This window comes from Lutjanus erythropterus, chromosome 12 (assembly GCF_056507025.1).
Source record: "Lutjanus erythropterus isolate fLutEry1 chromosome 12, fLutEry1.hap2, whole genome shotgun sequence".
In the NCBI taxonomy this organism is placed as follows: domain Eukaryota; kingdom Metazoa; phylum Chordata; class Actinopteri; order Lutjaniformes; family Lutjanidae; genus Lutjanus; species Lutjanus erythropterus.
In genome coordinates, this window is record NC_139328.1 from 17,996,010 (window position 1) to 18,011,731 (window position 15,722).

Sequence of the window (15,722 nt, forward strand, 5' to 3'; positions counted from 1 at the left end):
TCACAAACTGGCATCATGTGATGTGCACAGCCCAGGACAGGAAGACTCTACAGCAGGTCATTAAAGCAGCCCAGATCATCATTAGTACCCATTTACTGAGTGTCACTGATATCAGGGAGGTGAGATGCCTGCACAGAGCCCAAAGGATACAAGAGCCCGACCAATATATTGGACAAGCGATATTGGCCTGTCGTAGTTATGTTGGTCTATGTCAGTATCAGCATATATGCCGTGCAATATACACCGTTTTGTTTTGTTTTCTACAGAACATAACATAACATAAACAGACCACAGGACAGTTTCTTCCCTCAGGCTGTGAGACTGCTTAATTCATCAGCACTCCACTTAACTACATCTGAATCTTGATATGCATATCCTTGTGTTATATAATGAACCTGAATTTCATGGAGCAACAATACTACTACTACTACTACTACTACTACTACTAATAATAATAATAATAATAATATTAATAAAATAATAATAATAATAATAATAATAATAATAATAATAATAATAAGGAAAAAAGAGGAAAAATGAACGTCCATCCCAGCTTCCCTTTTCGAACTACATTTCCCATTATGCACCCATGCTACAGCGCATGCGCAGATGGGTTTATTTAGTATACAGACATCCGGAAGCTCCACACTGAAATTGACCGATCGGGATAGTAGTACTTGGTAAAGTTTCTTGTCTTTTTTGTTTTTTTGTGTTCAGCGACAGTACAGCGGTTGCAAAATAGAGTTTAGCACATGTAGCTGACTGTATATCTCCTGATGGTTTTGTGTGGGTGAAACGGAAGGTTTAATTGTGACGGACAGGCTGGCTAATCGGCTAGCTTAGCAGGATGGCAGCTAGCTGAACTAACGTTAGCGTATGGGCCCCTCCATTCAGAGGAGAGCTCCTGCTCTCTGGCTGTTTTTGACATAAATATGCTTTAAATCATCAGTACAGACACTAACCCTAGTATTTAAGAGCAAGTTGATGATTTGTGGCTGGTTGTGTTTGATTAGTTTCCCTCTGGAAACAGGACAGAGCAAGAAAATAGTGAGATTAACCTGCCCACAGCGAAGAAAGATTAAGATGTTAGACAGACAGAGAGACAAGTTTTATTAATAGTTTTTGTGCTCATACTTCACTTAAGACAGTATTTGTGAACATTTGTGAGCTGTTGTGTTAACAGATTTATCAAATTTCTCTTCTCGGCACTGTAATGTATTTTGGAGAAACTAAGAATGCACCAAACTTAACACTTAACTTGAAGTTGTGTCTAGTATCAATATGTAACAGGAGATCCAGAACCTGCTGTTCATTTGAGAAACATACAATAATAAGCAGGGCAAATGAAGCTTATCTTCTTTGTGTCTTTTTTTTTTTTAACTCAAAACACCCTTGCAGTTATTCCGTAATTTTACTTCCTAAATCATTTGCAACCTGACGGCCAGTGGTGGAGGAAGTACTTAGATGCTTTACTTCTTTACTGAAAAGACTATGTTAAAGTAACTGTCCTTAATTGAAAATGGTATTAAACTAAAAGTATTTAAATATATTCAGGAAAATGTCCTTAAAGTATTAAAAGTTAAAGTACTCAATAAAGAAAAAAGGCCTCTGTGACTGTTACACTACTCTGTATTATCATTAAATTAATATGACTCATGCATTAATGTAAACGCAAGGCAATATATAGATTATATGAATATATTGATAGGAGACCAGATATTGACTTTGTTATATCGTGATATAACATGCTAAGTGTTGTCTTCTTCTGGTTTTAAAGGATGCATTTCAGTAAAGTGTAATTTTCTGAACTTAACAGACTGTTCTAACTGTTCTGTTATTTGGATTTACCCACTTAATCATTATATCTACATTACTCAATTATTTATCAAAAACCTCATTGTGTTAATATTTTGTGACAACACCAATAGTCATCCCTACAGTACTGTCATAATATCAATATCAAGGTCAAATATATAGTGGCACTTGATTTTGTCTGTATTATCCAGCCAGTGTGCACTATTTAAGAATTTACGGCATGTTATTTCAGAGGAAATGTGTGTATCATGATATTATTTATAAGCCATATTACCCAGTCCTACAGGTGGAACTCATTTTGAACTTTTTTGTGGATTACAACAACTGATGATTTGTTTGTAGGGATGCACAACAAAAATTGGGCCAGATAAATTATCAGGCAATATTGGCTTATCACAGCAAGCTGTATCAGTATTGATATATAGTAGCTGATGAATATTGGCTATAATAAATATCTGAGTTGACAGATGTCAAAGCATTTCATTTGAATTCTTAGTCAAATACTGTAGAACCTCAATGAAGAGTCGATGAATCAATCATTAATTGACCAAAAAATCAGACTATTTTGATAATTGATTAGGCTAATCATTTTGTGTCATTTTTTAGAAAATAAAAATGTCCAAGTTCTCTGTTTTCAGCTTCTTAAATGTGATTTTTTTTCCTGGTTTCTTTACTCCTCTCTGGCAGGTAACTGAATATCTTTGGGTTGAGGATAAAACAAGATATTTAAGGATGTCATCTCTTGGACTTTGGGAAACACTGATCAACATTTTTCACCATTTTCTGGTATTTAATGGACCATACAATGAATCAATTAATTGAGAAAATAATCCACACATTTATGAGTGATGGAAATAATCATTAGCTGCAGCCCTACAATGCTCTGTAAAAGCCAAAGTATATTTGTGATTTTTTTAAAATGAACTTTACTAGAAAGGACAGGAGTGCAGGAACAAGTACATAGTTAAATTCCTCCACTACTACTGCCAGCTGAAGAGCTTTGTTTTGGGCCTGATTTAACATAAGTGACGCAGACAGCCACAGTGTTGTTACAAAATGATTATCTTAACATTCAACTAATCAGATGAACAAATATCTACTTATCTATGTCAGTCTCTGTCAAATCACGGTTTCTGTGGTTGGTGTGGTGGACTGTAGCTTTGATTTTGCTGACTGAGGATGTCAGAAACAGGACATGGAGGATGTGACTGTTCATATGGCAGAGCCCCATCTGGTGGGTGGACATCACTGTTGCAGTTGTTCTGTCCATACAGTGAAAATGATAACATTCAGGAAAGAAAGAAAGAAGCAAGAAGCTTATTTTATTGTGTTTTTAACTTTCTGTGTAGAAAATGTTTGAGTTTGGTTTACAGATCAATAGATCTGTTACAGATTTTGAATGTTAGTCTAGATGGAAAACAACTTATTGTGCTTATTATCACAGCTTGCCTGAAGAAATAACATCATAACATAGTTTTGAATGTTTCATTGTTCAACATATGTTACAGCTGTGTTATTTATTTAATCCACTTGGTCTGACATGATTTCTAAACTATGCACACAAAATTAACTTTTCTAAAGCTACTGTGAGTTGCCATCATGTGGTGCATATACTATGGGGCATATCTTGTGATCATCACTAATGTACATTTGTATTATAACCATTTGCTCTAATAGTCATAAGTAGGGCTGCAATTAGTTGTTTGGTCCATAAAATGTCAGAAGATGGTGAGAAATGTTAATCAGTGTTTTCCAAAGCCCAAGGTGACATCTTCAAATGTCTTTTGTCCATAACCCAAAGACATTCAGTTTACTGTCACAGAGAACCAGAAAATATTCACATTCAAGAAGCTGAAATCAAGTTTTTTCTTGAAGAAATTACTCAAATTGATGAATCAATTCTCAGAATAGTTGTTGATTAATTTAATAGTTGGACTAAACTCGTTACTATCTTGTATTTCTGTGCACTGCAGGTATGATGGAGAGGTGATGTGCCAGTCAGAGGAGTGATAAGGCCCGAGCAGCCATGACAGAGTGCTTCCTGCCCCCCAGCAGCAGCCCTGCAGAGCAGCGCAGGGCTGAGCACCCAGGGGGCGTGGCCCGCACCCCCAGCTCTGAGGAGATCAGCCCCACCAAGTTTCCCGGACTGTACCGCACCGGGGAACCGTCGCCACCTCATGATGGCCATCACCACGAGGCACCAGATGCCTACGTCTCAGACGATGACAAAGAGCACAGCAAGAAAAAGAACAAGTTCAAGAAGAAGGAGAAAAGGAGTAAGAAATGATCCTGTAACTTGACCTTGAAAATGTATTTTTGATCTTGGAAAAAGTTTGACAAAAAATTTTTTGGTCAGGTCAATTACTGGATATTTTGTGGATCTTTAAGCCATTTTCCAAATTTTGTCAAAGCTGTGAGGAATAGCTGGGAGTATGGCTGCAATTAATGATTATTTTCATTGTTTATTAATCTGTTGATTATTTTCTCAATTAATTGATTAGTTTTTGTCAAAACAAATGTCCAAAAAATGGTGGTCAGTGTCTTCCAAAGCCCGAGATGACAGCCTCAAAATGTTGTTTTATCCATAACCCAAAGATATTCAGTTTACTGTCAAAGAGGAGTAAAGAAACCAGAAAATATTAACATTTAAGAAGCTGAAATCAGATAATTTGGACTTTTTTTTAAATAATATTTTGACTGCTTTACCTTGCCATCAGACAGTCTTTTCTAACAGGACTCTGCTGTTATATAAACCAAATATTGCTCTCTGCAAAGCAACCACACTCCTTTGACAAAAGCAGTACTTTTACCTCACAGAGCACAGAAGATGCTGTTCTATCGCTGCCTTGATCTTTTAGTTATTTTGTGTTATTGTATGACCTGGGAATTTTCAAGATTTAGCTCTTATTCACCAAAATCAAATAACACAAACAAATGAACTAATCAAAGCAGTGCTAGACGAGCAGTTCATGTGTTCTGCTCGGTAAAACTGCTGTTTTGTGAAAAGAGTCTGGTTGCTTTGAAGAGAGCTAGGCCTGCTGAGAGATTTGGCTCATACAGCAGTGGTGTCTTGTCAGAATCAGCAAGGTAAAGTAGTAAAAATTTTCTAAATATAGTGTACACTGAAACTGCTGTTGATTTTTTTGGTGGCTAAAATACATTTTGCTGCTGACCCTGTCCACAGCAGTACATTTCTTAGCTTTCCACACCAATATTCCTGCTGCTTCTGTGAACTGGGGGCGTGTCGACTGCCATCTAATGTAGTACACTGATTGTGGATAAGTACCTCATACAACCCCATTTCAAATAAGTCGAACCATCCTATTAACATCTAGAAGCTGACAATTACATGCAGGTGATCTACCTCAGGGCACAAAGCTTCAGCTGTAAAGCAGCTGGGAACTGAATATTATTGTAATGTTGCTGAGGAGCTCCTCAGTAGTAGTTGAGTAGAGAGAGAGCTTCCTACTTTTCCATCCTGTTGGCTGTTAGTGGTGAGAGGTGTACCTTCACTGAAAATGTTTTTCACTAAGTGGTTGTCAGGCTCATTGTAGTGTCAGGATTTTTCCATGACTGTATTTATTTCCTACACCAGGGTATGGTGGGAAAGAGGAAAGGATGGACAGTTTGAGAGCACACCCAGGGAGCCCAGTGAAGGTGTGTCTCTGTTAGTGGTGTGATAAACAGGGTCTGTTCTCGGGGAAACCCGGAGTAGAGATGATTGGAGGAGACAAAACCTGTGAAGAGGCCACTAAACTGTCTTGACATCATCATGTAGCAGTTTGCTCTCAGTAAAAATATTTTAACTGAGCCTGTTCTAGAGAGGAGAGGCGTAAGGTGCAGTGGGAGCTATGCTAAATCAGTGGCTGACCTCTTTTCTGAGTCCCCATTCTCCCCCTCCTTTGCTATCTTCTCTCTCTCTCTCACACATCTCTCTTCCTGTTTCTATTTCATTGCTATTATGGTTCTGTCGTAGGAGGAGGATAAGAAACCAGGGGTGTTTCTCCCCTCAGATCTAACCCTATTTTTGCCTCTTCCTCTTCTTTACTGTCACAGCGGAAGGCTACGCCGCCTTCCAGGAGGACAGTTCAGCAGACGAAGCAGAGAGCCCGTCCAAGATGAAGCGCTCCAAAGGAATCCACGTGTTCAAGAAGCCCAGCTTCTCCAAGAAGAAGGAGAAGGACTTCAAGGTGAAGGAGAAGGGCCCAAAGGAGGATAAGGCCAAGGATAAGAAATCTAAGGACCTGACGGCTGCAGATGTTGTTAAACAGTGGAAGGAGAAGAAGAAGAAGAAGAAACCGACAACAGAGGCAGAGCCAGTCCCAGTGGAGACCCCCACCTTCAGGCCCATCTTTGGAGCTCCCCTGGCTGAAGCTGTTAAGAGGACAGCTCTGTATGATGGCATCCAGCTGCCAGCAATCTTCAGAGAGTGTGTGGACTACATTGAAAGTTATGGCATGAAGTGTGAAGGCATCTACCGGGTCTCAGGTAGAGAAACTTTGAGAAGCTGTTGTTTTTTCTGCCACCCATCCAATGGACCTTTTCTAAGTCCCCTTTTCACTCTGTGCTCAGTGAACTTCAGTCAGCTTTCTCCTTTCCTGTTTCCTGTAGGCCTACGTGTGTGATGTGCTGAGCTTGTCAGTGTTGAACAGAGAAAACAAATTTTGAAAATGGTTACAAGGGAAACTTATAAGCAACATGTACTGTATAGCCACATCTTAGCTAGCTAATATTAGCAAAACGGTGCCTAATTAGCTACCAAATGTACATCAGTTGTCAGCTAGCTAGTTACATCTGAATAGTCTGACTCAGATGTATCCCGTGGGTATAAGTCCGCCAATCGTCATTTGTTTCTGTCGGCATTGTGGCATCAGTTGTGTGCATTTTCAGAGTCCCAGAGAAACCACAGCAACCTCCAAGCTAACAACCTACAGGCTAAAAACATCAAATTGGCCCCTGGGGCGCTAATGGTATGAACATTAACAAACGAACATCTGTTACCTTTTCTTTTAAGGTCAGGGCTTACCTACCAATGTGGAAATTGTTCCACCAAAACAAGCTCCCCTCTTAAACTCTTTGGCAGAAGTCACTGCATCCTAGACTTCGCTCTGCCCAAGACCATTGTGATTGGTTTAGAGAAATACAAACTAGTGAGTGTTTTTTTCCCCCTATAGCAGAATGATCATGTGTGGAGCCAGACCTTTCTTCAGTGCTGAGGGCTGTAGAGGGCGGTCTGGCTACATGAGACTACCTGCCTAGCCAGCTAACCTACATCAGTCGTTAGCTAGCAAGTTATATCTGATAGGCTAGATGACTGAAGATTCATGATGCAACAAAACTTTTTTAGACAGTTGCAGGGAAATGTTAAAGCATTGTGAACCAGCTCGTCTCAGCTCCACTCAAGCTAGCTGATATTTGACGATTCATTCTTTTTTTTTTTTTGACTTCAGTGTGCCACAGTAAACTTCTGTATCATTCTACTTCAATAGCAGCTTACCTTTAGAGATTCTAGACTAGAGACTAGTGATTTAATGCCTTTCGTTGTCATATATGATGTCATATATGATGTGAAAACAGATTTTCAAACAGTCAGAGAAAGTAAGTGTGCGTCCTCCTGTAGCTCAGGTCTAAAATTAGCACTGTGGAGCTTTTCTCCTCAGGCTGCAGCAGCACTGCAGCCGCTGTCCGGCATCACCTGCCCTGCACACTTTGTGCTTCTTCATGTCATGAATCAAGGTGAACGAGATGTTTTTGGTGAGTTTTATTTTGTTTTTGCTGAGTCTGAATGAAGCTGATGTTTTGCAAAAGGAGTCTGATAAGTTTGGCGAGAGCATAAAAACAGGTGCGTCTGGTTAAACAAAACATTTCTTACTCTATAAAATAAGGTCACCCACTGTTGTGATCATTTATATAGTGTTGTCAGACACTTAGAATAACGATCTGAACCTGTCATCGGCAAAAACAAGAACAAGGAAACAAGTAAGCGTCACCTGCCCCGTGCACTCTGGTGAAGTGGCTAACAGGCTAACAGTCTCACTTGTGCTCTGTTTCTTCTAAACTTCCACTGACTGACAAAACCCTCAACTGTTCAACTAGAAGAATCTCAGTCTGGATCTCTGACTGATGGTTTGAATTTTAGTCTTTCAGGGGGCAGCCATATGGAGCACAGAACAAAAAGGGGTGGGGCTTAGGGAGGGTCAATTTGAATAAAAGATGTATCTCAATATTTGTATGTCTGGTTAATACTCAGGTATGAAGTCCAAGGTTGATGAACTGAAAGCAGCATACGACCGTGAGGAGTGCCCCTGCCTGGAGGAGTACGACCCCCACACGGTCGCCAGCCTACTGAAGCAGTACCTTCGCGAGCTGCCTGAGAACCTGTTGGGCCGGGATCTGGCCCAGCGCTTCGAGGACGCCTGCGGTCGGCAGGTGGAGGCCGAGAAGGTGACCGAGTTCCAGAGACTGCTGACTGAGGTGCCGGCAGAGAGCCGACTCATTCTGTCTTGGCTCATCACGCACATGGACCACGTCATCGTCAGGGAGGCGGACACCAAGATGAACATCCAGAATATCTCCATTGTCCTCAACCCAACCATACAGGTCAGAGAGGGAGGACACATCATGCTGAGATTAACCCTGCGTAAAACCACAATTTTTCATTTTTACATTCAGATTTTTGCAGATTAAATAAACCAATAAAATATGTTAATAAACAATATTTAGAGATGCTGGTAGGTGGATATTATTTACATTTGGACAGAGTCAGACTAGCGGTTCCATTCTTGATGCAAAGCTAAGCGATATGTTTCTGAGCTCTAGCTCATTATGAAAATACACATATGAGAGAGGTTTCAAAGTGTTCCTCTAAATTACAACATTTAGGTAATTGTTTAATGTTGTAAATGGAACATCTGTGTACTTTAAATATTTATGAAAAAGATAACAAATGAAGGAAATGGGACAGGAGATCATGTAAAGAAGTTAAAATGTTACAAAGGGCCAATTAAACATCGAATAGAAAAATAGGTCTTGGGCACAGGCGGTGTACCTCCAAGATCCCCTTCGCAGCAACCCAACCGAGTTTTTATTGGATCAAACAGTCAGTTCATCTCTAAAACCCTGGCCCAGTTTAGTGAAGCTAATTTATTCCCAAAGGGGACGTCTCTGTGGCTGCTCCACTTATTCTGAACCAACAGCAGCGGTAACCACAACACATAAACACCTCTTTCAATTAACGAGCAGAGTGTGGGGTCAGTTTAATCAGGCTGAGTAAATATGCAGGAATCTGTGATGTGGAGAAGGTGACAATAGACAATTTAGTCTGACACACATAATACAAACCCTATCTCACATGCAGAGCTCTAAGACTTAACTGATTTGTTTGTCTTCAGATCGGGAACCGTGTTCTCTACATGTTCTTCACACACGTGAAGGAGCTGTTTGGAGACGTAGTCCTGAAACCGGTGGTGCGGCCACTCCGCTGGTCCAACATGGCGACGATGCCGGCGCTGCCCGAGACACAGGAGAGCATCAAAGAGGAGATCAGACGACAGGTTGGTTCAGTCTTGCTGCAATCAGTCGGTTAATTTTATTCAGTGAATTTATTGACAGAATTGATCCATGGAAAACAAAAAGAATCATATGACATTAAAACAGCAACATGTCATTTTTACATATTGTTTTCTTTTCGGATCAGAGATGAAACCATGTGAAAATTTCATATCATGTTTATAGTGACCAAAAAGAAATAAAATATGTTAATTACCAATATTTATAGATGCTGGTAGGTGGATTTTTTTTTTTTTTCACCTTTGGAGAGAGCTATACTAGATGTTAGCCAGTTTCCTAAACAAAGATAACTGTAGCACATATGAGACAAACAGATATGAGAGGGTTTTCAAATTATTGCTTCAATGTACAGCATCTCGATATCTTTTCATTCATCAAAGAAAGATGCAAAATTTATGCTGGGTTCAGCTTCATAAATGTGAGGAATCCTGATTTGCTCAGTTTTAAGTCATTGTAAATCGAATACTTTGTGTTTCAAATTATTTATTGGACTAAACAAGCAATTTTGGAACATCACTCTGGACACTGAGACCTTGCAGTGACCATTTCTCACTGTTTTCAGATATTTTATAGGCAATGTCAGTTAATCAAGTAATCTAAAATATATTTTACAGATGAATGAAGGTATGAATGAAAATAATCATTTCTTACAGCCCTAATCTAAACGGTCTGTAAATTTATTGTACCTGCTTTGTGATGCCTTGAGTAAGGGCACAAAATTAGCAAGTTCCCTAAAATGTTTACATCTTTTTTAAGTAAGTAGATGATTAATTGTTATCACTGTAGGGAGTAACGTGTTACATTAGTAGATAGTAATGCAGCAAGACTTAAGCAACGTAAGCCGTTTCTGTTTATATTATGTTGTCTTAGTCAGCAGTGCACAGTTTTATCTTTGCCTCTGTGTCTTAGTGTGCCAGGACCTGATATTTTGTCACAGAGTCCCTGCTATTTAATTTATATGCCAGTGAATGCATCACACTGCAAAATAAACAAAAAGCGGAGACTCTTAAAGCTGCTGTAAGCGATTCTGAAGAAACAGTCTCATTCTTAGGTCATCAAATACAGAGGCTTTTGTGATGTTTGGTGAATCAAGCTGAGTCACCATCCCAAAGTGTAGACTTAATTTTTCTCCAGAATCACTTGTAGCAGCTTTAACCAGGTGCAGACATGTTTACATTGTTGTTGATACAAGTTAGTCTTATTACCATATGTGGCTGTTGAATGTCATCCTCATGAAAAAGTTTGTCCCCTTCATAAGAGTTTGTCTCCTCCATCACAAGAAGTGATTCACAGGAAATGAGATGTTTGCATATTAGAAGATGATGCATATGTTTCAAGTAATGAAGGAAATCTCTAAGGTTAATGGCAGATGTTCTGATTTTCTTCTCTCTTCAGCTCATTTCTGTCCCTCATGTTTTTAATGATCATCATTCAAGGCCCACAAGTTTCACTGATTGCTGTAATTAAGGAATTGAAACTTGTTTGACTATTGTGCTCATTTGAAGTTGTTGTGGAGCGTCAAGAACATTTTGACATGTAATAAAAATGCGTTTTAGGAGTTCCTGCTGAACTGCCTGCACAGGGATCTGCAGGCGGGGGTGAAGGACTTATCCAAGGAAGAGCGACTCTGGGAGGTTCAGAGAATTCTGACTGCTCTGAAACGCAAACTGAGGGAGGCCAAACGTCAGGTAAGCACTAATAGGATACTGTATGTGTTAATATGTATGTTTGATGTATGATCATCATGATTTATTTCTGAATCTTTCCTGCGTTGTCCTTTTAGGAGTGTGAGAGTAAGATAGCCCAGGAGATAGCGAGCCTCTCAAAGGAAGATGTTTCAAAAGAGGAAATGACTGAAAATGAAGAGGAAGTCATCAACCTCCTCTTAGCACAGGTGAGTCATTTAAACACTCAAACATACACAAATGTGCATAGACCCACAACACGGCACAAGATTTGAAATTGTTTTTCTTAAAATTCTTCCCTAATGATTTACTCTTGCTGAGCCCCATGCATGCCAACCTGAGATGGAATAATTATGTGTTTTTCCCCATTTCCTCTCAATAATCAGGAAAATGAGATCCTAACAGAGCAGGAGGAGCTGATCTCTCTTGAGCAGGTGCTTCGCCGACAGATTGCTACTGAGAAGGAAGAAATCGAGAGACTGCGAGCCGAGATTGCAGACATACAGAGGTAAGAGAAGACTGAGTGTGTACTAATATGATGTCATTACATTTACTGAAGGTTTCAGCGGTAACCCAGCTTTGTATTCCTTAGTCGGCAGCAGGGTCGCAGTGAGACAGAGGAATATTCATCAGACAGTGAAAGTGAGAGTGAAGATGAGGAAGAGCTGCAGATGATTCTTGAAGACCTGCAGAAGCAAAATGAGGAACTGGAGGTGAGAAGAACATCCAGCACACACTGTTGTTTATTTACCTGAAAGTTTGGCTTTAGTGTGTTCGGTTCTGACAGAGTCTGAAAGTACAACCCTGATTCCAAAACATTTGGGATGCTGTATTAAACATGCAAATCCTTTTCAAACTTTATTCAGTTGATTAATGTTCAAACTGATAACATTTCCTGTTTTTTAATTGTTTTTTTTGTAAATATATACTCATTCTGAATTTAATACCCAGCACATTCCAAAAAAAGCTGGAACAGGGGCAACAAAAAACTGGGAAAGTTTTGGAATGTTCAAAAACCAAAAAACCAAAAAACAAAAACCTGTGGAACATTCCACAGGTAAACAATTTAATTGATAAGGTTATAGTATCATGATTGAGTTGTTCACCCCCCAAAAGTGGGGCCAGAGTCACCACTTCAAGGGAAAATCTCCAAAGGGAAATAGTCCACCAGTTTAATAACATTTTTAGCCTCCCAGGCTATGAGGGTGAGGGTGTGCAAAACATAAAATAAATATTTTCTCTGTAAATTATGCCAGAGATGAACTAGTTGGTTTCTCAAGTTCTTTCTGTGTTTATTGCCCTGTAGAACAAAAACACCCACCTGAACCAGGCCATCCACGAGGAGCAGGAAGCCATCTTGGAGCTCCGCGTCCAGCTCCGCCTCCTGCAGAGCCACAAACTGCAGCAGGAACTGACCGTCCAGCCGGCGGCCGAGCAGGCCCCGCCCACGCAGCCGAGCCCAGAGCCCCGCAGCGAGGAGCAAACCAAACGCTCTGCTGCCACAGTGGCAGCTGGTGCAGACGCAGCTGCCTCGTCAAATGGCAAGGCAGCTAAGGATCCTTCAAAGCCCTCGCCGAGCAAAGACAGGAGAGACACCAACATGTGAGACGTCATCTCAGTGCTGCTGTATGTCTCTAACGCTGGTCAGTTGTCCTGTAGTGTCACTTGTTATCCACTGGAGATTTCACTTTGCTGGATCCATGAATTCATTAGTGGCAGCCATGGAAAAATCTCTCATACTGTCATTGGCGTCCTGACTCATATAGCAGAAATCAAATACTTTGTTTCCCATTTTCCCACGCTAAACACATAAATAGAAATAGAGTAGCTGCTGTAGTGGACAACTGGCTACTCCTGAGAGAGACTAGGTGGACCATATCATCAAATTCACAGTGCCAAGCCTGTATGAAGGAAGGAGGAGCGAAAGGAGAAATGAAGGGATTCATAAAGCAAGTAAGGGGAGCGAGAAAAGCGTAAGACCCCACTTACACCTGGTGTTAAAATATGATCTGAATCCGACCCATTATCTGGATAAGGAAACGCTGCATGTTAATGTAGGGTTTAAATGCATCATGATTAGATCTAGAGGTAGTCTGGCTCATATTGTGTTCAGAGCTTCGGTCGATGTAAACATAACTCATACAACGTGCTGGCATCCGTACCCAACATCACACTGATACAGATATTTGTACTTAACTAATGTAAAGTAGGCTTACAGGAGGTTGTTCAAATTTAGAGAGAGAGCAAGCAAGATAACTGAAAGAGACACGCTTATAATTACTGATTATATTGTATGAAAAATTTAAGTTATACAAGGATGGGAAATAAATGTACAGTGAGAAATAATTGTGTGAGTGACAATGTACACTGCTTTCATTTGTGCAGCTGTTAACGATGCATGTAATTTATGTAGTCACAGAGTGGCCTGCATTCTAGTTCTGCAACACCTGTTTTTATACAAGTAAAGGAATATTAATTTATTATATTTGGTGAATTTACAAGAGGGGGACAAATTATTAAAACTATGTTGTAGACAGAATTTCACATGGTTTATAAAGTTTCCCCAGCTCAGCAACTCACAAAACTTTTTTTTTTTAATGGGAGTCTGGGGCTGATTCGATGCCAACTCGTATTACTCACACGCAGGCTTTGCTGCGGAGAACAGAGAGAAAACAAGGAGTAAATGCAACAGCAAGATTAGATAATTTATTACATGGACAACTGGGTTCAACTATGTATTTTTTTTTCTACTGGCCCAGTTGGGCAAATGGATCAGAATACCTCCTGTACCAAGTGTTTTATTCGTTAGTGGTCATCAAATAACAACAAAGACTAAAGTTAATTGCCGCGTTTAACGTTTAAATTGTCAGAAAATAGTGAAAAATGTCCATCCCAGTTTCTCAGAGTCCGAGGTGATGTCTTTAAATGTCTTGCTTTGTCAGTCCAAAACTCAAAGATATTTAGTTTAGTATGTTAATAAACTGAGAAAAGCATGAGACCTTCATATTTAAGAGGCAGAAAATAGCATTTTCTGACATTTTTGCATGGAAAATTGCTTTAGCCATTAATTATCAAAAAAGTTGCAGTATTTATTAGCTCGAAAATGAATTTGCCTGTACTGTTGAGCCCTAGATAATGTATCTGGACGCAGATCCCATTGTAATACCAGGTGTAAATGGGTTTAAAAGGTAGGTGCCTTGCCAGTATATGACAGAAAGTTTATTTTTTGCTGGTAAGGGCTCAAGAAATGAGCAGATATAATCTGTCCCTGTATCTCACTATGTCCCTTACCTGGATGCAGATTTAACATGTTAGGATAGAGACCACTGTGCCATAACTGAAGATGCCAGACTGGATTCGTTACCCCAGAGAACCACTAATACAAAAAGCTCTTTGAATAATGAAGAAATTTATGATTGGTCTATCTATATATTATATATTTAAGTAGTATTCAGAAGAATACGGATGACTATCCAACGTTGATTTTAAATTTCAGCTTTTTAGTAATATATGAATATATGTATAAATATATTGTAGATGCTTTCTTTTCTTTGAACAGCAGGTGCACATAAAGAGCAGTGGTGTTGTGTCTTGCAACTGACCAGTGGATGAAAACATAAATGGACAACAAATACGCAACAAAAGTGCATTCATCACTGCAACCATGTAGACAAACAGCTGGAGGCAGCGTTGTCACAGTCACTCGTAGTGCAATCATCTTCTCTGTTGTCTCTGCCTCTCTTGCACAAACAAGGAAACAGAGAAAATGACTTTATTTGTGCAGTTTTATGATGGAATAACAAATCTGTAGAGACGATTATCATCACTGAAATGTGCGCAGAGACATGCAGGAGGCTTGTTTAGTTTTGTTGTGTATTTGTGTTTTTAACTCTTGGATGTGTGGAGCTATTGTTCATGGCATCAGTTGGAAGTGAGTAAAAAAAAACAAAAAACTCAAGATTACAAGTCAATCATTTCATTTCACAACTGATCCGTGATTACTGCAAAGTACTGTCATTGTTCAGTGATATTTAAAGCGAAGGCATGGTCTGACTTACTTACCATTTGTGTATATTATTGTAAAATTGCAAACATACTGTATTTTCAGCTCTTATGTTTTGTCATATGTTCTTTTTTTTTTTATCATTAATGACCTGTATGGAGTATGCTAGTGTGACTGCCCCTGCTTTGGTCATGGGTAAATCAAAGCAATCTCATCTGGACTCATGATTCAATGTGTTACAATTAATCCTGTGAATGAAACAGATAAATGCTAGATTGGGCTCAGAAGCTTCTCATGAGGTTATTTTCATATTGTTCAGAGCTTTTGTAGCTTATTGTTGCAAACGGAATAATGCTGTGAAGAATAAAGTGTCGATCTAAATGATTTATCTGAATCTCTGTCTCTTTCTCTGACACAAGGCCTAATGTTTACCTTTTTACTCAACTATGTTGGCTGGGAGTGTGGTCCACTTTTAGTGCTTCCTATTTTCCATTACACATTCTCTGAATGATTTCCCTCTTGCAGCCTAATGAGATTGTAAATAAAACCTGTGCATCAGTTTTTAGGGAGTGAGGCATGTAATTGTGTTTTTACTCTGAATTACTTCTTTATTCCTAAGAGATAGTGGAACCACCCGACAGTTTTGTCGT

The 15,722-nt window shown here is 39.5% G+C and overlaps 1 protein-coding gene across 1 annotated transcript; it reads left to right on the plus strand.

Annotated features, from left to right (window-relative positions):
• The first annotated feature begins 604 nt into the window (after nucleotides 1-604).
• On the plus strand, nucleotides 605-15,460 carry ralbp1 (ralA binding protein 1). Its single transcript, XM_084731665.1, has 10 exons — nucleotides 605-680; nucleotides 3,789-4,091; nucleotides 5,872-6,303; nucleotides 8,066-8,415; nucleotides 9,207-9,368; nucleotides 10,941-11,072; nucleotides 11,168-11,278; nucleotides 11,456-11,577; nucleotides 11,662-11,782; nucleotides 12,376-15,460. The coding sequence occupies exons 2-10, from the start codon at nucleotides 3,842-3,844 to the stop codon at nucleotides 12,673-12,675; spliced, it is 1,980 nt and encodes a 659-aa protein (XP_084587791.1). The 5' UTR covers nucleotides 605-680; nucleotides 3,789-3,841; the 3' UTR covers nucleotides 12,676-15,460.
• Nucleotides 15,461-15,722: the final 262 nt, after the last annotated feature.

Excerpts from the sequence above, each read along its gene's own strand:
- ralbp1 (XM_084731665.1), top strand. The coding sequence starts at position 3,842 with ATGACAGAGTGCTTCCTGCCCCCCAGCAGCAGCCCTGCAGAGCAGCGC. Across the intron at positions 4,092-5,871 it reads CAAGAAGAAGGAGAAAAGGA|CGGAAGGCTACGCCGCCTTC; the intron begins GTAAGAAATGAT and ends TTACTGTCACAG. Across the intron at positions 9,369-10,940 it reads AAGAGGAGATCAGACGACAG|GAGTTCCTGCTGAACTGCCT; the intron begins GTTGGTTCAGTC and ends AATGCGTTTTAG.